At 65.4% G+C, this 24199-nt stretch overlaps 1 protein-coding gene across 1 annotated transcript; it reads right to left on the bottom strand.

The window, feature by feature from the left end:
- PC (pyruvate carboxylase) lies at nucleotides 1-23951 on the bottom strand (the record flags this gene model as incomplete). The annotated part of the gene is given in 22 exon segments (XM_084307223.1): nucleotides 1-161; nucleotides 163-387; nucleotides 1283-1423; nucleotides 3699-3947; nucleotides 5667-5846; nucleotides 8735-8979; nucleotides 10444-10693; nucleotides 12580-12608; nucleotides 12611-12755; nucleotides 12757-12804; nucleotides 12806-12821; nucleotides 14015-14051; nucleotides 14054-14170; nucleotides 15965-16186; nucleotides 18487-18547; nucleotides 18549-18577; nucleotides 19575-19671; nucleotides 19673-19720; nucleotides 20705-20758; nucleotides 20760-20888; nucleotides 22416-22578; nucleotides 23833-23951. Coding segments are annotated over 22 exon segments (2631 nt in total), but the record flags the coding sequence as incomplete, so codon positions are not given.
- Between the last annotated feature and the right edge of the window lie 248 nt (nucleotides 23952-24199).

Below are 24199 nucleotides of genomic sequence, written 5' to 3'. Positions count from 1 at the left end.
GAGATTTTTTTTGAGGTGCTGAGATTTTTTTTGAGGGGCTGAGATTTTTTTGAGGGGGCTGAGATTTTTTTTGGGGGGTGCTGAGATTTTTTTTTTTTTTTTTTTGGGGTGCCCCCCCCCCCCAAAAAAACAAATTACTCTATCTCCACGATGAGGTCGTCCGCCCTCCAGGCTCATGCCGGGGCGCACGTGGAGGCGGGCGACCGTGCCCCCCAGGGGGGCCGTGACCACCGTCTCCATCTTCATGGCGCTGAGCACGCAGAGGGGGGGCCCCCCTTCTCCACCCGCGCCCCCCACCTCCACCCTCACCTCCACCACCTCCCCCGGCATGGGGGCCCCCACCTGCCCCTTGGCCCCCCGATCCGCCTTGGGGTGCACGTGCATCTCCTTTTTTTTTTTGGGGGGGGGGGGGGGAAAGAAATATAAGTGGGGGAGAGAAAAAAAATATAAGGGGGGAGAGAAAAATATAAGGGGGGGAGAAAAATATATAAGGGGGGGAGAAAAAAATATAAGGGGGGGAGAAAAAAAATATAAGGGGGGGGAGAAAAAAATATAAGGGGGGGGAGAAAAAATATAAGGGGGGGGGAGAAAAAAATATAAGGGGGGGGAGAAAAAATATAAGGGGGGGGAGAAAAAATATAAGGGGGGGAGAGAAAAATATAAGGGGGGGGAGAGAGAGAGAAAAAATATAAGGGGGGGGTTGGTATGGGTGCCCCGTTTTGTGAGATGCCCCCCCCCTCGTTTCCATCAGGACACCCCCCATGTACCCTATGACCCCCCCCCCAACATCCCCTAGGACCCCCCCCCCGGCTCCCAGGTTCCCCCCCCCATCGGCTCCCAGGACCCCCTCCACATTCCCCAGGGCCCCCCCTTGATGCCCCCAGACCCCCTCCCTACCCCCCCCAATCCCCCTCCAACCCTCCAATCCCCCTCCAACCCCCCCCCACCCCCCCCCCCCCCCGGCCCCCCCCTCGCACCACAGGACCCTCCTGCATCCCCTGTGCCCCCCCCCCACTCCCCCCCCTTGACCCCCCCAGACCCCTCCCAACCCCCCCAACTCCCTCTCCAACCCCCCCCAATCCCACTCCAACCCCCCCCAGCCCCCCCCCACACCCCAAAACCCTCCTGCATCCCCCCGTGCCCCCCCCCCCACTCCCCCCCCTTGACCCCCCCAGACCCCTCCCTACCCCCCCAATCCCCCTCCAACCCCCCCCAATCCCCCTCCAACCCCCCCCAATCCCCCCCCCAGCCCCCCCCCGGCCCCCCCCCGACCCCCCCTCACCTTTAAGGCCTGCGTGTCGCGCACGAGGATGGAGCGCAGCTGCCCGTTGAGCTCGAAGAAGACCTCGCGCTGCCCGGCCGCGTTCAGGTCGCCCAGCGCCAGCGCCTTGATGTGCAGCGTCTTGCCCCGCTCCAGCTCCACCTGCGCCGGGGGGGGGGGCTCGGGGTGAGCGTGCGAGGGCGTGCAAGAGTGTGCGAGGGTGTGCAAGGGTGTGTGGGAGTGTGCAAGGGTGTGCGAGGGCGTGCAAGAGTGTGCAAGGGTGTGTGGGAGTGTGCAAGGGTGTGAAGGGGTGTGCAAGGGTGTGCAGGAGTGTGCGAGAGTGTGTGAGGGTGTGCGAGGGCGTGCGAGGGCGTGCGAGGGTGTGCAGGAGTGTGCAAGGGTGTGAGAGGGCGTGCGAGGGCGTGCGAGGGAGTGTGAGAGTGTGCAAGGGCGTGCAAGGGTGTGCAAGAGCGTGCAAGGGTGTGCAGGAGTGTGCAAGGGTGTGAGAGGGCGTGCGAGGGCGTGCGAGGGAGTGTGAGAGTGTGCAAGGGTGTGCAAGGGTGTGCAAGAGCGTGCAAGGGTGTGCAAGGGTGTGCAGGAGTGTGCAAGGGTGTGAGAGGGCGTGCGAGGGAGTGTGAGAGTGTGCAAGGGTGTGCAAGGGTGTGCAAGGGTGTGAGAAGGCGTGCGAGGGCGTGCAAGAGTGTGTGAAAGTGTGCGAGGGCGTGTGAGAGCGTGCAAGGGTGTGAGAGGGCGTGCGAGAGTGTGCAGGAGTGTGCAAGGGCGTGCGAGGGCGTGCAAGGGTGTGCAGGAGTGTGCAAGGGTGTGAGAGGGCGTGCGAGGGCGTGCGAGGGAGTGTGAGAGTGTGCAAGGGCGTGCAAGGGCGTGCAGGAGTGTGCAAGGGTGTGAAGGGGCGTGCAAGGGTGTGAGAGGGCGTGCGAGGGCGTGCGAGGGAGTGTGAGAGTGTGCAAGGGCGTGCAAGGGTGTGCAAGAGCGTGCAAGGGTGTGCAAGGGTGTGCAGGAGTGTGCAAGGGTGTGAGAGGGCGTGCAAGGGTGTGCAAGAGTGTGTGAGGGCGTGCAAGGGTGTGCGAGGGTGTGCAGGAGCGTGCAAGGGTGTGAAGGGGCGTGCAAGGGCGTGTGAGGGTGTGCAAGGGTGTGCAAGGGTGTGAGAAGGCGTGCGAGGGCGTGCAAGAGTGTGTGAAAGTGTGCGAGGGCGTGTGAGAGCGTGCAAGGGCGTGCGAGGGCGTGCAAGGGTGTGCAGGAGCGTGCAAGGGTGTGTGAGAGTGTGCAAGGGCGTGCAAGAGCGTGTGAGGGTGTGAAGGGGTGTGCAAGGGCGTGCAAGGGTGTGCAAGGGTGTGCAGGAGTGTGCAAGGGTGTGAGAGGGCGTGCGAGGGAGTGTGAGAGTGTGCAAGGGTGTGCAAGGGTGTGCAAGGGTGTGAGAAGGCGTGCGAGGGCGTGCAAGAGTGTGTGAAAGTGTGCGAGGGCGTGTGAGAGCGTGCAAGGGTGTGAGAGGGCGTGCGAGAGTGTGCAGGAGTGTGCAAGGGCGTGCGAGGGCGTGCAAGGGTGTGTGAGGGAGTGTGAGAGTGTGCAAGGGCGTGCAAGGGTGTGAGAGGGCGTGCAAGGGTGTGTGGGAGTGTGCAAGGGTGTGAAGGGGTGTGCAAGGGTGTGCAGGAGCGTGCAAGGTGTGTGAGCCCCGCCCACCCCACAAGCCCCACCCACACAAGCCCTGCCCGCCCACACAAGCCCCGCCCACCCCCCACCACATCAAGCCCTGCTCCACCCCAGTACCCCTCCCACTACAAAGCCCCTCCCACTTCCAAGCCCCTCCCACCTCAAACCCCGCCCACACCTAAGCCCCTCCCACCCCACAAGCCCCGCCCACCCCTCACTCACATCAAGCCCTGCTCTACCCCAGTACCTCTCCCACCCCAAGCCCCTCCCACCCCCGAAGCCCCACCCACCCCAAACCCCGCCCACCCCAAACCCCGCCCACCCCCACAAGCCCCTCCCACCCAAGCCCTGCCCACCCCCCACCCACATCAAGCCCTGCTCTACCCCAGTACCCCTCCCACCCCAACCCCTCCCACCCCCGAAGCCCCTCCCACCCCAAACCCCGCCCACCCCCAAGCCCCTCCCACCCCCACAAGCCCCTCCCACACCCCACAAGCCCCGCCCACCCCCCACCACATCAAGCCCTGCTCTACCCCAGTACCCCTCCCACTACAAAGCCCCTCCCACTTCCAAGCCCCTCCCACCTCAAACCCCGCCCACACCGAAGCCCCGCCCACTCCCAGAAGCCCCTCCCACCCCACAAGCCCCGCCCACCCCTCACCCACATCAAGCCCTGCTCCACCCCAGTACCCCTCCCACCCCAAGCCCCTCCCACCCCAAACCCCGCCCACCCCAAGCCCCGCCCACACCCCCTCCAAGCCCCGCCCACCTCGAACTCCTCGGCGATGGTGGGCCCCTCCAGGAAGAGGCGGGTGCCCAGGCAGGAGACGGGGCCGAAGCTGGAGGCGAAGGCGCGGAAGTCGCCGTACACCTTGGGGTACAGCGCGGCCGACAGCAGCTCCTCGGGGCTGGGGGGGGCCCCGTCCCGCGCCCCCAGCTCCTGGCTCAGCGCCTCGAAGTCCAGGGGGGGCAGCGAGGCCCCCGGGCGCCCCTCCACCCGCGGCAGGTCCTTCAGCACCTGGATATGGGGGGGGGGGGGAGAAGGATGCTGGTGTTGCCATGGCGACTGCTGGCATGGCAACCGGGTGATAGGAGCTGTTGCTAGGGGCTGTTGCCATGGCAACCGGCTGTAGGACCCTTTTCTAATAGCTGTTGTCATGGCAACCAGGCTCTAGGACCCATTGCTAGGGTCTGTTGCCATGGCAACCGGCTGTAAGACCCTTTATTAAGGGCTGTTGCCATGGCAACCAGCTGTAGAACCCGTTGCTAAGGGCTGTTGCCATGGCAACCAGGCACTAGGACCCTTTACTAAGGGCTGTTGCCATGGCAACCAGGCACTAGGACCCTTTACTAAGGGCTGTTGCCATGGCAACCAGGCACTAGGACCCATTGCTAGGGTCTGTTGCCATGGCAACCAGCTGTAGAACCGTTGCTAAGGGCTGTTGCCATGGCAACCGGGCACTAGGACCCATTGCTAGGGTCTGTTGCCATGGCAACCAGCTGTAGAACCGTTGCTAAGGGCTGTTGCCATGGCAACGGGGCACTAGGACCCATTGCTAGGGTCTGTTGCCATGGCAACCAACTGTAGGACCCGTTGCTAAGGGCTGTTGCCATGGCAACCGGCTGTAGGACCCTTTACTAAGGGCTGTTGCCATGGCAACCGGCTGTAGGACCCTTTACTAAGGGCTGTTGCCATGGCAACCGGGCACTAGGACCCTTTACTAAGGGCTGTTGCCATGGCAACCGGCTGTAGGACCCGTTGCTAAGGGCTGTTGTCATGGCAACCAGGCACTAGGATCCATTGCTGGGGCTGTTGCCATGGCAACCGGCTGTAAGACCCTTTATTAAGGGCTGTTGCCATGGCAACCGGCTGTAGGACCCTTTTCTAGGGGCTGTTGTCATGGCAACCAGGCACTAGGACCTATTGATAAGGGCTGTTGCCATGGCAACCGGCTGTAGGACCCGTTGCTAAGGGCTGTTGCCATGGCAAACGGCTGTAGGACCCTTTACTAAGGGCTGTTGCCATGGCAACCGGCTGTAGGACCCGTTGCTAGGGGCTGTTGCCATGGCAACCGGCGCTGGTACCCGTTGCTATGCTGGGCCCATCGTCACGGCAACGAGTCCTGCCTGCCACCTGCAGCAAAGCCTCCCAGTCCCTTCCCAGTGCATCCCAGTGCCCCCCAGTTCTCTCTAGTCCTCTCCCAGTGCCCCCCTGGTCCCCTCCTAGTGTCCCCCCCAGTCCCCTCCCAGTCCTCCCAGTTCCCCCCAGTCCCCTCCCAGTGCCCCCCAGTCCCCTCCCAGTCCTCCTTAGTCCCCTCCTAGTGCCTCCCCAGTCCCCTCCTAGTGCCCCCCCAGTCCCCTCCCAGTCCTCCCAGTTTTCCCAGTCCCCTCCCAGTGCCCCCCAGTCCTCCCTAGTCCCCTCCCAGTGCCCCCCAGTCCCCTCCCAGTGCATCCCAGTCCCTTGCACCCCCCCCCAGCACTCTCCCAACCCCTCCCAGCCCCACCCAGCACCCTCCCAGCGCTCCCCAGTCCCTCCCAGTACCCCCCAAACCCTTCCCAGTTACCCTCCAATCCACTCCAGCTCCCTCCCAGCGCTCCCAGTTTCCCTCCCAGCGCTCCCCAGTCCCTCCCAGTACCCCCCCCAAACCCTTCCCAGTTACCCTCCAATCCACTCCAGCTCCCTCCCAGCTCTCCCAATCTCCCTCCCAGCCCCTTCCCAGTCCCTCCCACAACTCACCCGGGAGCGGAAGGGCTCGGGGAAGCCCCCCGGGGGGGTGCCGATGTAGCCCTGCAGGAATTCCACCACGGAGACGGGGAAGGAGAGCTCGTCCGCCCGCGCCTCCACCTCCTCGCGGGACAGCCCGTTCTGCACCATGAACTGCGCCAGGTCCCCCACCACCTTGGACGACGGCGTCACCTGCCCCCCGAAAACGGCCCCAAAACCGGCGTCACCCAGCGCGGTGGCACCCCAGGGTGGCGCCCTGCCCGGGGAGGGCGCCACGATGATGTTTCTAGAGGGAGAGTCACATAAAGAGGAACCGTGGGGAGCACCCAACCTGTGGGGAGCACCCATCCCGTGGGGAGCACCCAACCCATGGGGAGCACCCAACCCATGGGGAGCACCCAACCCATGAAGATCATCCCACAAAGACCACCCATCCCATAGAGAGCACCCAACCCATGGAGAGCACCCAACCCATGGAGATCATCCCATGAAGACCACCCATCCCATGGAGAGCACCCACCCAATGGAGGGGATCCCATGAAGACCACCCATCCCATGGAGAGCACCCAACCCATGGAGAGCATCCCATGAAGACCACCCATCTCACAAAGACCACCCATCCCATAGAGAGCACCCAACCCATGGAGAGCACCCACCCAATGGGGAGGATCCCATGAAGACCACCCATCCCATGGAGACCACCCACCCCATGGAGAGCACCCAACCCATGGAGAGCATCCCCTGAAGACCGCCCACCCTGTGGAGAGCACCCAACCCATGGAGAGCACCCAACCCGTGGAGATCATCCCACAAAGACCACCCATCCCATAGAGATCGCCCACCCAATGGAGAGGATCCCATGAAGACCACCCATCCCATGGAGAGCACCCAACCCATGGAGAGCACCCCATTGAGACCACCCATCCCATGAAGACCATCCCATGAAGACCACCCATCCCATAGAGAGCACCTCAACCCATGGAGAGCACCCAACCCATGAAGACCATCCCACGAAGACCACCCATCCCATAGAGATCGCCCACCCAATGGAGAGGATCCCATGAAGACCACCCACCCCATGAAGACCACCCACCCCATGAAGACCACCCATCCCATAGAGAGCACCCACCCCATGGAGCCCACCCCACAACCACCACCCCATGGAGACCACCCCATGAAGAGCACCCATCCCATGAAGACCACCCACCCCATGGAGACCACCCCATGAAGAGCACCCAACCCATGGAGAGCACCCCATTGAGACCACCCACCCCATGAAGACCACCCACCCAACGGAGGGGATCCCATGAAGACCACCCATCCCATGAAGAGCACCCACCCCACGGAGACCACCCCATGAAGACCACCCAACCCATGAAGAGCATCCCATTGAGACCACCCACCCCATGGAAATCACCCACCCCATGGAGCCCACCCCACAACCACCACCCCATGGAAACCACCCCATGAAGACCACCCATCCCATGGAGACCACCCACCCCACGGAGACCACCCCATGAAGACCACCCACCCCATGAAGACCACCCAACCCATGAAGAGCATCCCATTGAGACCACCCACCCCATGGAAATCACCCATCCCACGGAGCCCACCCCACAACCACCACCCCACGGAGACCACCCCATGGAGACCACCCATCCCATGAAGAGCACCCATCCCATGAAGAGCACCCACCCCATGAAGACCACCCATCCCATAGAGAGCACCCAACCCATGAAGACCATCCCACGAAGACCACCCACCCAACGGAGGGGATCCCATGGAGCCCACCCACCCCACAGAGCCCACCCACCCCATGAAGACCACCCATCCCATAGAGAGCACCTCAACCCATGGAGAGCACCCAACCCATGGAGACCATCCCACGAAGACCACCCATCCCATGAAGACCACCCACCCAACGGAGGGGATCCCATGAAGACCACCCATCCCATGAAGACCACCCACCCCATGGAGACCACCCCATGAAGAGCACCCAACCCATGGAGAGCATCCCATTGGGACCACCCACCCCATGGAAATCACCCACCCCATGGAGCCCACCCCACAACCACCACCCCATGGAAACCACCCCATGAAGACCACCCACCCCATGAAGACCACCCATCCCATAGAGAGCACCCAACCCATGAAGACCATCCCACGAAGACCACCCACCCAACGGAGGGGATCCCATGGAGCCCACCCACCCCACAGAGCCCACCCACCCCATGAAGACCACCCATCCCATAGAGAGCACCTCAACCCATGGAGAGCACCCAACCCATGGAGACCATCCCACGAAGACCACCCATCCCATGAAGACCACCCACCCAACGGAGGGGATCCCATGAAGACCACCCATCCCATGAAGACCACCCACCCCATGGAGACCACCCCATGAAGAGCACCCAACCCATGGAGAGCATCCCATTGGGACCACCCACCCCATGGAAATCACCCACCCCATGGAGCCCACCCCACAACCACCACCCCATGGAAACCACCCCATGAAGACCACCCACCCCATGAAGACCACCCATCCCATAGAGAGCACCCAACCCACGAAGACCATCCCACGAAGACCACCCACCCAACGGAGGGGATCCCATGGAGCCCACCCACCCCACAGAGCCCACCCACCCCATGAAGACCACCCATCCCATAGAGAGCACCCAACCCATGGAGAGCACCCAACCCATGAAGACCATCCCACGAAGACCACCCATCCCATGGAGACCACCCATCCCATGGAGAGCACCCACCCCATGGTGAACATCCTATGAAGACCACCCCATGGAGACCAGCCCAAAACACCACCCACCCCATGGAGACCACCCCCTGAAGACCACCCATCCTATGAAGACCACCCACCCAATGGAGGGGATCCCATGAAGACCACCCATCCCATGGAGAGCACCCAACCCATGGAGAGCACCCAACCCATGAAGACCATCCCACGAAGACCACCCATCCCATGAAGACCACCCACCCAACGGAGGGGATCCCATGGAGCCCACCCACCCCACAGAGCCCACCCACCCCACGAAGACCACCCACCCCCCCGCCCCCAGCCTCACCTTAATGAGATCCCCCAGGATCTTGTTGGCCTCGGCGTAGGCTCTCTTCACCTCCTTGAACTTGTGGCCCAGCCCCATGGCGTGGGCCTGGAAGTGGAGGTTGGTGTACTGCCCCCCCGGGATCTCGTTCTCGTAGACGTCCGCGTTGCCCGACTTCATGGTGGCCGTGCAGTCGAAGGCGGCGTAGAGCGCCCGCGCCGCCTCCCAGTACTCGCTGTACTCGAACACCCGCTCCAGCGCGATGCCTGGGGGGGACGAGGCGTGAGGTTTGGGGAGGGGGACGACCCTGGGGGGGTGCCGCGCTTGGCGGGGCAGCAAGGGTTGGGGGGAAGCCGTGGAGGGGGCGGCCGAGGGGTTGGGCGCAATGGCGTGGTTGTGGTGGCGTTGGCGTGGCTGTGGTGGCATTGGTGTGGCCACGGTGGCATTGGCATGGCCATGGTGGCATTGGCATGGCCGTGGTGGCATTGCCGTGGCCGTGGTGGCATTGGCATGGCCGTGGTGGCGTTGGTGTGGCCATGGTGGCATCACCAGGATCGTGGTGGCATTGCTGTGACCGTGGTGGCATTGGTGTGGCCATGGTGGCATTGGCAGGATCGTGGTGGCATTGGCAGGATCGTGGTGGCATCACCACGGCCAGGGGAGAATTGGCAGGATGGCGGTGGCATTGCCATCACCACAGTGGCATTGCCGTGACCACGATGGCACCGAAACGACTTTGGTAGCATCTCCACGACCACGGTGCCACCTCCATGGCCACGGTAGCATCACCACGACCACGATACCACCCCCACGACCACGATACCACCCCCACGACCACAAGACCCCCCCTACGACCACGATACCACCCCCACGACCACAATACCCCCCCCCACGACCACAAGACCACCCCCACAACCACAATACCCCCCCCACGACCACGTTATCACCCCCACGACCACGATACCACCCCCATGACCACGATTCCACCCCACGACCACGATTCCACCCCCACGACCACAAGACCCCCCCTACGACCACGATTCCACCCCCACGACCACAAGACCCCCCCCACGACCACGATACCCCCCCCACGACCACGTTATCACCCCCACGACCACGATTCCACCCCCACGACCACAAGACCCCCCCTACAACCACAATACCCCCCCCACAACCACAATACCCCCCCCACAACCACGATACCACCCCCACGACCACGATTCCACCCCCACGACCACGATTCCACCCCCACGACCACAAGACCACCCCCACGACCACGATTTGACCCCCACAACCACAATACCCCCCCCACGACCACAAGACCACCCCCACGACCACGATTTGACCCCCACGACCACAAGACCAATCCTACAACCACAGTACCCCCCCTACAACCACAATACCCCCCCACGACCACGTTATCACCCCCACGACCACGATTCCACCCCCACGACCACAAGAACCCCCCTACAACCACAATACCCCCCCCACAACCACAATACCCCCCCCATGACCACGTTATCACCCCCACGACCATGTTATCACCCCCACGACCACGATACCCCCCCCACGACCACGATACCCCCCCCATGACCACGATACCCCCCCCACGACCACAATACCCCCCCCCCACCACCACCCTACCCCCCCCCCCCACCACCTCGTGGCCCCCCCCCCCACCTCGTGCCCCCCCCCACCACCTCGTGGACCCCCCCCCATCACCCCGTTACCCGTATCCAGCGGGGTCCCCCGGGCGCAGGCCACCAGGGCGCCCATGCTGGGCTGCGAGGTCATCCCGGCCATGGCGTCCACGGCCACGTCCACCACGTCGGCTCCGGCGTGGGCGGCCGCCAGCATGGAGGCCACGGCGGCCCCGGCGGTGTCGTGGGTGTGGACGTGGAGGGGCACCTCGGGGAAACGGTCCCGCAGGGCCCCCACCAGCAAGCGGGCGGCCGCCGGGGTCAGCAGCCCCGCCATGTCCTGGGGAGGGGGTTTTGGAGGGTGAAGGGGGGGGGGGGGGGGGTCCCAAAATCCCATCCTGACCCCCCAAATCCCATCCTGACCCCCCCCACTCCTGTCCTGACCCCCCACCCCGAGGGGTAGGAGTATGCTGAGTTTCTGATTCCAGATCCTAAAAGCTGTCCCAAGCCATCCTAAATGTCCCAGGATCCCCAAATCCCCCTTCTGGCCCCCCCGTACCCATCTCAAGCCCCCCCAAACCCAGCCCAAACCCCCCAGGATCCCCAAATCCCCCTTCTGCCCCCCCCAGGACCCATCCTAAATGCCCCAGGATCCCCAAATCCCCCTTCTGCCCCCCCCCAGGACCCATCCTAAATGTCCCAGGATCCCCAAATCCCCCTTCTGCCCCCCCATACCCAACCCAAGCCCCCCCCAGGAACCCCCAAGACCCCCTTCCATCCTCCCAGAACTCTCCGAGCCCCCTTCAGACCCCTTCTCCACCCCCCCCCAACCCCTAACTCCCCTCCTAGCCCCCCCAGAACCTCACCCCAAGCCCTCCACGGCCCCCAAATCCCCCTCCCCATGCCCCAATCCCCTCCTCCCAACCCCCCCAACTCCCCCTCCCCATACCCTAGGGACCCCAACCCCCACAACACCCCCCAAATCCCCCTCCCCATGCCCCATACCCCTCTCCCAGCCCCCAGGCCCCCCCTCCCCATACCCTAGGACCCCCCAATCCCCCCCAACACCCCCCCAACTCCCTTCCCCATACCCTAGGAACCCCCAACCCCCACAACACTCCCCAAATCCCCCTCCCATGCCCCATACCCCTCTCCCAACCCCCCAACTCCCCTCCCCATACCCTAGGGACCCCCAACCCCCCCAACACCCCCCCAACTCCCCCTCCCATACCCTAGGGACCCCCCAACCCCTATAACACCCCCAAATCCCCCTCCCCACGCCCCATACCCCTCTCCAACCCCCCAACCCCCCTCTCCTCACACCCCACGGACCCCCCAACCCCTCCAACACCCCCCCAACTCCCCTCCCCATACCCCAGGGACCCCCAACCCCCTCAACACCCCCTCCCCACAACCCCATACCCCTCTCCCACCCCCCCAGGACCCCCCTCCCCATACCCCTAGGGACCCCCAACCCCCCTAAATCCCCCCTCCCCACACCCCATACCCTCTCCCACCCCCCAACCCTCTCTCCTCACACCCCACGGACCCCCAACCCCCCCAACACCCCCCCAACTCCCCCCTCCCTACACCCCATACCCCTCTCCCAGCCCCCCAGGCCCCCCCTCCCCATACCCTAGGGACCCCCAACCCCTATAACACCCCCCAAATCCCCCTCCCCACGCCCCATACCCCTCTCCCACCCCCCCAACCCCCCCCTCCTCACACCCCACGGACCCCCAACCCCCCCAACACCCCCCCAACTCCCCCTCCCCATACCCTAGGAACCCCCAACCCCCCCAAGTCCCCCTCCCCACACCCCATACCCCTCTCCCACCCCCCCAACCCCCCCCCTCCTCACACCCCACGGACCCCCAATCCCCCCCAACACCCCCCCAACTCCCCTTCCCCATACCCTAGGAACCCCCAACCCCCCCAACACTCCCCAAATCCCCCTCCCCATGCCCCATACCCCTCTCCCAACCCCCCCAACTCCCTTCCCCATATCCTAGGGACCCCCAATCCCCCCCAACACCCCCCCAACTCCCCCTCCCCATACCCCAGGGACCCCCAGCCCCCCCAACACCCCCTTCCCATACCCTAGGGACCCCCAACGCCCCCTCCCCACACCCCATACCCCTCTCCCACCCCCCCAACCCCCCTCTCCTCACACCCCACGGACCCCCAAACCCCCCCAAACCCCCCCCAAACCCCCCTCCCCCATACCTTAATGCAGAGGATGTGGGTGCCGGCGGCACCAGCTCTCGGGCCAGCCCCAGGTAGTAGTCGAGGTCGTACTTGGTGCGGGTGGGGTCGGCCACGTCCCCCGTGTAGGACAGGGCGGCCTCCACCACGGCCCCCGCCCGCCCCACGGCCTCCACCCCCAGCAGGAGGTTGGGGAGGGTAATTGAGGGCGTCGAAGACGCGGAAGATGTCCATGCCGTTGGCTGCCCGCCACCTCGCAGAAACTGGGGGGCACAGCACGGGGTGGGGGGGGGGACGTGAGGACCCCCCCCCATCCGTCCCCGCAGCCCACGGTGGCCCCGTGTCCCCCCATCTCCCCTATAGTCCTATAGCCCTTGATGTGCCCCAACTCCCCCCGTGGACCCCCCACATCCCCAGGGACACCCCCACGTCCCCAGGGACCCCCCCATGTCCCCAGGGAACCCCACATCCCCCCCAAATCCCCATACGACCCCAGGGACCCCCACATCCCCCCTCAACCCCACCATGACGCCATACGGCCCCAGAGACCCCCACATCCTCTGATCCCTCATGTCCCTATATGACCCCATCTCCCCGTGCCCCCCCCCACACCCCCAGCACCCCCCCAACCCCCCATGACCCCATAAGACCCCAAGGACCCCCACATCCCCCCCTCAACCCCCCATGACCCCATACAACCCCAAGGACCCCCACATCCCCCCCAAATCCCCATATGACCCCAGGTAACCCCACATCCTCCTTACCCCCCACGCCCCTATATGACCCCATCACCTCCCCGTGCCCCCCCCCACACCCCCTGCGCCCCATCTCCCCGTGCCCCCCCAATCCCCCAATGATCCCATATGACCCCAGCGACCCCCACATCCCCCCCCCAATCCCCCATGACCCCATACGACCCCAGGGACCCCTACATCCCCCCCAAATCCCCCATATGACCCCAGGGACCCCACATCCCCCCCCCAACCCCCCATGACCCCATACGACCCCAGGGACCCCTACATCCCCCCCAAATCCCCATATGACCCCAGGGACCCCCACATTCCCCCCCCAACCCCCCATGACCCCATATGACCCCAGCGACCCCCACATCCCCCCCCAACCCCCCATGACCCATACGACCCCAGGGACCCCTACATCCCCCCCAAATCCCATATGACCCCAGGGACCCCCACATCCCCCCCCCAACCCCCCATGACCCCATACGACCCCAGGGACCCCCGCATCCCCCCCATGACCCATACGACCCCAAGGACCCCCACATCCCCCCCCAACTCCCCATGACCCCATACGACCCCAGGTAACCCCACATCCTCCTTACCCCCCACGCCCCTATACGACCCCATCACCTCCCCGTGCCCCCCCCCCCCCACCCCCTCCACCCCTCCCACACCCCCTCCACCCCCCCCCCGGGCCCCCCTAACCCCCCCCCCCGTACCGGTAGATGACGTTGTCGGGGTAGTTGGTGTACCCACGGCGTTGGCGCCGCGCAGCAGCATCTGGAAGGGGACGTTGGGGACCAGGCGCCGCAGCTCCCGCAGCCGCTCCCAGGGGCACTCGTGCAGGAAGCGCATGGCCACGTCGAAGGTGGCGCCTGCGGGGGGGGGGTGGGGGGGGGCGTCCTGAGGGCCAGGGGGAGGGCCTCGGGAAGCCACGCCCACCCCAAGCACGCCCACTTCCCCAAGCCACGCCCCTTTTGTGCAAGCCCCGCCCCCTTGCACCAATCGCCGCCCGTGCCCTGCCTCGTGTGCACGGCTCCTGCGCTCCCTGCTGCACGTGTGAGGCCACGCCCCCTTTGAGACACACCCCCGTCAAGCCACGCCCCTTTAAGCCACGCCCCCTTTGAGACACACCCCTTTAAGCCACGCCCCCTTGGGACACACCCCTCAAAGCCACGCCCCCTTGCAGCAATCCCCTCCTGCCTCGTGTGCACGGCTCCTGTGCTCCATGCTACATGTGTGAGGCCACACCCCTTTAAAGCCCCGCCCATTTGGGACACACCCCCTTAAGCCACGCCCCCCTTGGGACACACACTTTTAAGCCACGCCCCCTTAAGCCACACCCTCTGGTGAAGCCCTGCTCTGGGAAGCCCCACCCCCTCACGCCTCCCCAGCAGGGCTACCAGCCAAGCACTGCGGCAGCCCCGCCCCTCTCGTCCCAGGCCCCGCCCACCCCCGTTAGGCCCCGCCCACATCCTCGAGGCCCCGCCCCCTGACCTCCCCAGGTCTCCATGCTGCAGAGGGGGGCTGAGGGCGTGCGCCACGAAGGGGGCGACACCCACCCCCATGAGACCCCTCCCACCCCATTAGGCCCCGCCCCCTCCTCCTAAGCCCCGCCCCCTTCTCCCAGACCCCGCCCACCCCTCCAGGCCCATTGAGACCCCATTCACCCCAGACCCTCTCTAGATGCCCCATCCCCATGGTGCCCCGCCCCCTGCTCCCAGGCCCCGCCCACCCCCCTTAGGCCCCTCCCACCCCCCTGAGGCCCCGCCCCCTGACCTCCCCAGGTCTCCCATGCTGCAGAGGGGGCTGAGGGCATGCACCACGAAGGGGGCGACACCCACCCCCATGAGACCCCTCCCACTCCGAGACCACGCCCCCTGATCTCAGGCTCCACCCCCTCCTCCCAGACCCCTGCCCACCCCCCAAGGCCCCTCCCACCCCCCCAGGCCCCTTGAGACCCCATTCACCCCAGACCCCCACTAGACACCCCCTGCTCCAGACCCCGCCCCCTGCTCCAGGCCCCGCCCACCCCCCTCAGGCCCCACCCACCCCCCTGAGGCCCCGCCCCCTGACCTCCCCAGGTCTCCATGCTGCAGAGGGGGCTGAGGGCTGTGCGCCACGAAGGGGGCGACAACCCACCCCCATGAGACCCCTCCCACTCCGGAGACCACGCCCCCTTCTCCCAGGCTCCACCCCCTCCTCCCAGACCCCGCCCACCCCCCAAGGCCCCTCCCACCCCCCCAGGCCCCTTGAGACCCCATCCACCCCAGACCCCCACTAGACACCCCCTGCTCCCAGACCCGCCCCCTGCTCCCAGGCCCCGCCCACCCCCTGAGGCCCCTCCCACCCCCCTCAGGCCCCGCCCCCTGACCTCCCCAGGTCTCCATGCTGCAGAGGGGGGCTGAGGGCGTGCGCCACGAAGGGGGCAACACCCACCCCCCTTAAGCCCCTCCCCTCCTCTCAGGCCCCGCCCACCCCCCTGAGGCCCCGCCCACCCCCCTGAGGCCCCGCCCCCTGACCTCCCCAGGTCTCCATGCTGCAGAGGGGGCTGAGGGCATGCACCACGAAGGGGGCAACACCCACCCCCGTTAAGCCCCTCCCACACCCCTGAGGCCCGCCCACCCCCCTTAGGCCCCGCCCACCCCCCTCAGGCCCCGCCCCCTGACCTCCCCAGGTCTCCATGCTGCAGAGGGGGCTGAGGGCGTGCGCCACGAAGGGGGCGACGCGGGCCAGGTCGCGGGTGCGGACGCGGGTGGCCAGCAGGGACTGGTGGGCGTCGCGGAAGGTGGTGTCGGTCAGCAGCAGCCCCCGGTGCCCCCGCAGCGCCCGCGCGAAGCCCCCCGGCCCCTCGCGGCTCAGCACCTCCCGCAGCCCCGCCGGGGGCGGCCCTGGAAAGGGGGGGGGGGGGGGACATAAGGGGAGGGGGGTCAGTGGGGGGGTTATATATGGGGGGGGGGTCTCCATGGGGGGTCACCGTGTTGGGGGGGGTCTGTGGGGGGGTTATATGGGGGGCATCATCATGGGGGGGCAGTGTTAGGGGGGGTCATTGGGGGGGGCATCATCGTGGGGGGTCACACCGTGGGGGGGTTATATGGGGGGGGGTCTCCATGGGGGGTCAGTTTTAAGGGGGGGTCAGTGGGGGGGTTATATATGGGGGGGGGTCTCCATGGGGGGTCACCGTGTTGGGGGGAGGTCAGTTGGGGGGGTTATATATGGGGGGGGTCTCCATGGGGGGTCAGTGTGGGGGGGGGGGCATCACCATGGGGGGTCACACCGTGGGGGGGTCAGTGGGGGGGTTATATATGGGGGGGGCATCATGGGGGGGTCACCGTGTTGGGGGGGGTCAGTGGGGGGGTTATATATGGGGGGCATCATCATGGGGGGTCAGTGTTAAGGGGGGGGTCATTGGGGGGGCATCATCGTGGGGGGTCACACCGTGGGGGAGTCAGTGGGGGGGTTATATATGGGGGGGGCATCATTTGGGGTCACCATGTTGGGGGGGGTCAGTGGGGGGGTTATATGGGGGGGGGCATCATCACGGGGGGTCAGTGTTAGGGGGGGGGTCAGTGGGGGGGTTATATATGGGGGGGGGTCTCCATGGGGGGTCACCGTGTTGGGGGGGGGGTCAGTGTGGGGGGGTTTACATATAGGGGAGGTCTCCATGGGGGGTCAGTTTTAAGGGGAGTCAGTGGGGGGGGTTATATATGGGGGGGGGTCTCCATGGGGGGTCAGTGTGGGGGGGGTCACCGTGGGGGGGGGGCATCATCATGGGGGGTCACACCGTGGGGGGGTATGTGGGGGGTTATATATGGGGGGGGCATCATGGGGGGTCAGTTTTAAGGGGGGGTTCAGTGGGGGGGTTATATATGTGGGGGGGTCTCCATGGGGGGGTCAGTGTTAAGGGGGGGGGGTCATTGGGGGGGGCATCATCGTGGGGGTCACACCGTGGGGGGGGTCAGTGGGGGGGTTATATATGGGGGGGGGCATCATTTGGGGTCACCATGTTGGGGGGGGGTCAGTGGGGGGGGTTATATATGGGGGGGGCATCATGGGGGGTCACCGTGTTGGGGGGGGTCTGTGGGGGGGTTATATATGGGGGGCATCATCATGGGGGGTCAGTGTTAAGGGGGGGTCATTGGGGGGGGCATCATCGTGGGGGGTCACACCGTGGGGGAGTCAGTGGGGGGGTTATATATGGGGGGGGCATCATGGGGGGTCAGTTTTAAGGGGGGGGTCAGTGGGGGGGTTATATATGGGGGGGGCATCATTTGGGGTCACTGTGTTGGGGGGGGGTCAGTGGGGGGGTTATATGGGGGGGGGCATCATCACGGGGGGTCAGTGTTAGGGGGGGTCAGTGGGGGGTTATATATGGGGGGGGGTCTCCATGGGGGGTCACCGTGTTGGGGGGAGGTCAGTGGGGGGGTTACATATTGGGGGGGGTCTCCATGGGGGGTCAGTGTTAAGGGGGGGGGGTCATTGGGGGGGGCATCATCGTGGGGGGTCACACCGTGGGGGGGTCAGTGGGGGGGTTATATATGGGGGGGTTATATATGGGGGAGGGCATCATGGGGGGTCAGTGGGGGGGGTTATATATGGGGGGGGGGTCTCCATGGGGGGTCAGTGTGGGGGGGGTCACCGTGGGGGGGGCATCATCATGGGGGGTCACACACCGTGGGGGGGGTCAGTGGGGGGGGTTAAATGGGGGGGGGCATAATCATGGGGGTCACCGTGGGGATTATTTGGGGAGGGGGGGGTCTCCATGGGGGGTCACCAGGTCACCATCAGGATTTGTTCTGGGGTGGGGGCACTACTGGAATTTGTTTTCTTGGGGGGGGAGGGGGTCACCATGGGGATTATTTTGGGGGGGGGGGTCACCATGGGGATTATTTTGGGGAGTGTCACCATCTGGGGGGGGTCACCATTTGTGGTGCTGAGCGTTGTGCATGGCATGGGCGTGAGGCGTGCGTGGACCCACCCCCCCCCCCCAAAAAAAAATAAAACAAAATCACATCCCCTTGATGCCCCCCCCCCCCCCAAAAAAAAATCACATGCCCCCCACCCCCCAACTAGGGAGGGTCCCATGGAACCCAAATGCACCCCCCCACCCCATAGGAGGACCCCTATGGGACCCCCCCCCCCCCCCCCAAAGACCCTCTGACACCCACAGCCCCCCCCCTCCCCCACTCACCCATGGGCACGGGGGGGGGCACGGGCTCCACCAGCGCCGCTTTGGCTTTGACGGGGAGGGGGGGTGCTGGGGCCGTTCACCATCACGTGGCCTGGGGGGGGGGGGGCACCAGGTCAGGACCCCCCAAAACCCCCCAGACCCCTCCCCAAACCATCTCAGAACCCCCAGAACCCCCTCACGCCCCCCCCCCGGAACTCCTCCAGACCGCTCAGGACCCCCCCAAACCCCCTCAGGACCCTTTCAGACCCCCCAAACCCCATCAGGACCCCCTCAAAACCCCCCCAGACCCCCCCACAAGCCCCCTCAGGACCCCCCCAGGACCCCCAAACCCTCTCAGAACCCCCAGAACCCCTCAGAACCCCCTTACGCCCCCCCAGACCTACCCCAGACCCCCTCAGACCTCCCCCAGACCCCCTCGGGACCCCCCCAAGCCCCCTAAGGACCCCCTCCAGACCCTCTCAGGACCCCCCAACCCCCCCCGGGACCCCCCCAGGACTCTCCCAGGACCCCCAAACCCTCTCAGAACCGCCTCACACACCCCCAGACCTCCCCCAGATCCCCTCAGAACCCCCCCAGACCCCCTCAGGACCCCCCCAAATCCCCTGAGAACCCCCCCAAGCCCCCTCAGGACCCCCTCCAGACCCTCTCAGGACCCCCCAACCCCCCCCGGACCCCCCCAGGACCCTCCTAGGACCCCCAAACCCTCTCAGAACCCCCTCACGCCCCCCCAGACCTCCCCAGACCCTCCCCCAAGCCCCCTCAGGACCCCCTCCAGACCCTCTCAGTACCCCCCAAACCCCCCCAGGTCCCCACCCCAGGACCCCCAAACCCTCTCAGAACCCCCCAAACCCCCTCAGAACCCCCTCACACCCCCCAGACCTCCCCCAGACCCCATCAGAACCCCCCCCAAACCCCCTCAGGACCCCCCCAGGACTCTCCCAGGACCCCCTCACACACCCCCAGACCTCCCCCAGACCCCCTCAGGACCCCCCAGACCCCCTCAGGACCCCCCAAATCCCCTCAGGACCCCCTCCAGACCCTCTCAGGACCCCCCAAACCCCCCCCGGGACCCCCCCCAAGCCCCCCACCCAGGTAATGGAGCAGCTTCTGGGCCCGGTTCTGGCTGGGCTGCAGGTTGAAGAGCTCGGGGTTCTCGTCGATGAACTGGGTGTCCACGGCCCCACCCCAAAAATTGGGGGTGGGCCAGGACGTTCTGCAGGAACGGGATGTTCGTCTGCCGGAGAGACGCGCCGCCGCTGTGAGCGGACCCTCGTGCAACGCACCACAGGCCGAGAACCCCCCCCTCCTCGTGCAATGCACGAGGCGCTGAGCAAACCCCCCCCGAGGTCTCCCAGTCCCATTGTGCATTGCACGAGGACCCCCAGTTCCCCCGTGCATTGCACGAGGACCCCCCCAGTTCCCCCGTGCATTGCACAAGGTTCCCCAGTTCCCCCGTGCGTTGCACGAGGACCCTCCCAGTTACCCCATGCATTGCACGAGGACCCCCAGTTCCCCTGTGCGTTGCACGAGGACCCCCAGTTCCCCTGTGCGTTGCACGAGGACCCCCCCAGTTCCCCCGTGCATTGCACAAGGACCCCCCAGTTCCCCCATGCATTGCACCAGGACCCCCCCCAACCCACCCCAGACCCCCCCCACCCCATTGTGCATTGCACCAGGACCCCCCTAACAGCATCGTGCATCGCACCAGGACCCCCCCAACCCATCCCAGACCCCCCCACCCCATTGTGCATCACACCAGGACCCGCCCCACTCCTCCCAGAGCCCCCCCTACCCCATTGTGCATCGCACCAGGACCACCCCACCCTCCCAGAGCCCCCCAACCCCTCCCAGAGCCCCCCTACCCCATTGTGCATCACACCAGGACCCCCCCAACCCCTCCCAGAGCCCCCCTACCCCATTGTGCATCGCACCAGGACCCCCCCTAACATCATCGTGCATCGCACCAGGACCCCCCCAACCCCTCCCATAGCCCCCCCACTCCTCCCAGAGCCCCCCTACCCAATTGTGCATCGCACCAGGACCCCCCCCCAACCCCTCCCAGAGCCCCCCCACTCCTCCCAGAGCCCCCCTACCCAATTGTGCATCGCACCAGGACCCCCCCCAACCCCTCCCAGAGCCCCCCACTCCTCCCAGAGCCCCCCCTACCCAATTGTGCATCGCACCAGGAACCCCCCCCCAGCCCCCCCCCCCAGCCCACCTTGACCCCGCGGATGCGGAACTCGGCCAGGGCCCTCCTCATCTTTGCGGCGGCCCGCGGGCTGGTCGGGGCCGTGCGCCACCACCTTGACCAGCAGCGAGTCGTAATGGGGCGAGATCAGGGCGCCCTGGAACGCCGAGGCCCCGTCCAGGCGGATCCCCATCCCCTCGCCGCTCCGGAACACCTAGGGGACGTATAGGGGCCCCTATGGATCCCATACGGCACCCCCCGTGGCCCTCTATGGACCCCCCAAGGGAGCCCGCGTGGGTTTGGACGGCGGGACCCGCAGACCCCAATCGCCCCTGTGGCACCCTAAAAAGCTTGGTGGAGGCACTTATAGACCCTATATGGTCCCATATAGCCCCCCTATAGGTTCATATAGGTGCCCCTAGACCCTATATGGCCCCAAAGGGCACCCACATGGATTTGCACGGGGACCTGTAAACTCCAACTCACCCCTGTGCCACCCTAAAAAGCCTGGTGGAGGCACTTATAGGCCCTATATGGTCCCATATAGCCCCCCTATAGGTTCATATAGGTGCCCCTAGACCCTATATGGCCCCAAAGGGTGCCCATATGGATTTGCAATGGCACCTGTAGACCCTGAGTCACCCTAAAAAGCCTGGTGGAGGCACTTATAGCCTCCCTATAGGTCCCACGTAGGGCTTTATAGGGTCCTGTAGTGGGTCCTATAAGGTCTTATAGGGGGTCCTATAAGGTTTTTATAGGGGATCCCTACAGGGTCCCAGAGGGGGTCCTATAGGGTCCCATATGGGGTCCTATAGGGGATTGCATAGGGTCGCAGAGGGGGTTCCATAGGGGCCCCATAGGGGGTTCTATAGGGTCCCATAGGGTTTCCTATGGGATCCCATAGGGGGTTCCATAGGGTCCCAGAGGGCGTTCCATAGGGTCCCAGAGGGGGTCCTATAGGATCCCACAGGGGGTTCCATAGGGTCCCAGAGTGGGTTCTATAGGGTCCCATACAGGGTTCCATAGGGGGTCCTATGGGGTCCCAGAGAGGGTCCTATAGGCCCCCATAGGGTCCCATAGGGGGTCCTATAGGGTCTCAGAGGGAGTCCTATAGGGTCCCATAGAGGGGTTCCATAGGGTCCCAGAGGGGGTCCTATAGGGGGTTCCATAGGGTCCCAGAGAGTCCCAGAGGGGGTTCTATAGGGGGTTCTATAGGGTCCCAGAGAGGGTCCTATAGGGGGGTCCTATAGGCCCCCATAGGGTCCCAGAGGGGGTTCCATAGGGTCCTATAGGGGGTCCTATAGGGTCTCAGAGGGAGTCCTATAGGGTCCCATAGAAGGTTCCATAGGGTCCTGTAGGGGGTCCTATAGGGTCCCATAGGGGGTTCCATAGAGTCCTATAGGGAGTTCTATAGGGGTCCCAGGGGGGGTTCTATAGGGTCTCATAGGGGGACCTATAGAGTCCCAGAGTGGGTTCCATAGGGTCCCCATATTGGGTCCTATAGAGTCCCATAGAAGGTTTCCATAGGGTCCCAGAGGGGGTCCTATAGGGTCTCGTGGGGGGTTCCATAGGGTTCCATAGGGTCCCAGAGGGGGTCCTATAGGGGGTCCTATAGGCCCCCATAGGGTCCCAGAGGGGGTTCCATAGGGTCCCATATTGGGTCCTATAGAGTCCCAGGGGGGGTTCTATAGGGTCCCCAGGGGGGGTCCTATAGGGTCCCGGGGGGGTTCCTATAGGGTACCTCGATGCGTCCGGTGTCGGGCTGGAAGGCTCGGGCCGGGTCCTCGGTGGTGACGCGGCACTGGATGGCGCAGCCGTGCACCCGCACGCTGTCCTGCCGCAGCCCCAGCTCGGGCAGCGAGCGCCCGGCAGCCACCAGCAGCTGAGCCTGAACCAGGTCCACCCTGGGGGGTGGGGGGGGGGAAAAATGTCAGGGGGGGGCACATCGCACCGACCCACCCCCCCGGCCCTATACGGCCCCATTATAGCTGGGGTGGGGAGCGCCTGGGACCCCATATGGACCCCAAAAGCATCCTCTGCCCTCCCAGACCTGTCCCCCCCCCATAATAATGGGGGACCCCAGCATAAAGGAATTGGGGGGGGGGACATGTGGGGGGGGCACATCGCACGGACCCACCCCCCCGGCCCTATGATGGCCCCATATAGCTGGGGTGGGGAGCGCCTGGGACCCATATGGACCCCAAAAGCATCCTGGGGACCCCCCTGTGTGCTCCCAAAACCTGCCCCCCCCCCCCCATAATAATGGGGACCCCTGCATAAAGGGGTCTGGGGGGGGGGCACATCGCATGCACCCACCCCCCCGACCCTATGACGGCCCCATATAGCTGGGGTGGGGAGCGCCTGGGACCCCATAGGGGACCCCAAAAGCATCCTCTGCCCTCCCAAACCTGTGTCCCCCCCCCCCATAATAATGGGGACCCCAGCATAAAGGAATTGGGGGGGGGGGACATGTGGGGGGGGCACATTGCATGGGACCCACCCCCCCGGCCCTATATGGCCCCATATAGCTGGGGTGGGGAGCGCCTGGGACCCCATATGGACCCCAAAAGCATCCTGGGGACCCCCCTGTGTGCTCCCAGACCTGCCCCCCCCCCATAATAATGGGGACCCCCAGCATAAAAGGGTCTGGGGGGGGGGGCACATCGCATGCACCCACCCCCCCGACCCTATACGACCCCATATAGCTGGGGTGGGGAGCGCCTGGGACCCCCATGGGGACCCCCAAAACCATCCTCTGTGCTCCCAAACCTGTGTCCCCCCCCTTAATAATGGGGACCCCAGCATAAAGGGATTGGGGGGGGCACATGTGTGTGGGGGGGCTTAAACCCCCCATCCTCCTGAAGACCCCAAAATCTGGGTGCCCCCCTAAAACCCCCCCATAATCTGGGTGACCCCCTCTCCATACCCCCCATCCTCCCGGAGACCCCAAAACCTTTTTTTTTCCCCCCCCCCCCAGACCCCCCCCAAACCCCCCAATCCTCCCCCGCACCCCCCCAAATCCCCCTTTACCCCCCCAAAAAAAAAACCACCCCAACCCTTTGTGCTCCCCAACCCCACCCTGCTGCTCCCTGGGCCCCCCCCGCCCCCCATAAGTGCCCCCCACCCCCCAAAAAAATTGCCCCCCCCCCAAATCTCACCCCGTAATCTCCTCGGTCACCGTGTGCTCCACCTGCAGCCTCGAGTTGACCTCGATAAAATAGTGGCCCCCCCCCCGGTCCACCAGGAACTCCACGGTCCCCGCGTTCTCGTAGCCCACCTGCGCGACCCCAAAAACGCCGTGAGACCCCCCCCACCCCAAAAAATTCCTACGGACCCATCCCCACCTCCCCCACCCCCGGGAGACCCCAAAAATAGGGTCCCAACCCCCCCCACCCTTAAAATGCTCACCCCTAAGGTGAGGTCCTAAATACACGGGGACCCCCCCCCCCCAGTGCTGGGGACCCCAAAAGATTTTGGGGGGGGGTCTCCAGCACTCCGGGACCCCCTACAGCAAGGTCCTCAATG

The sequence above is a fragment of the Netta rufina genome, assembly GCF_964035555.1.
Source record: "Netta rufina genome assembly, contig: SCAFFOLD_164, whole genome shotgun sequence".
NCBI classification, from domain to species: Eukaryota; Metazoa; Chordata; class Aves; order Anseriformes; family Anatidae; genus Netta; species Netta rufina.
This window is presented reverse-complemented; position numbering and strand designations above follow the sequence as displayed.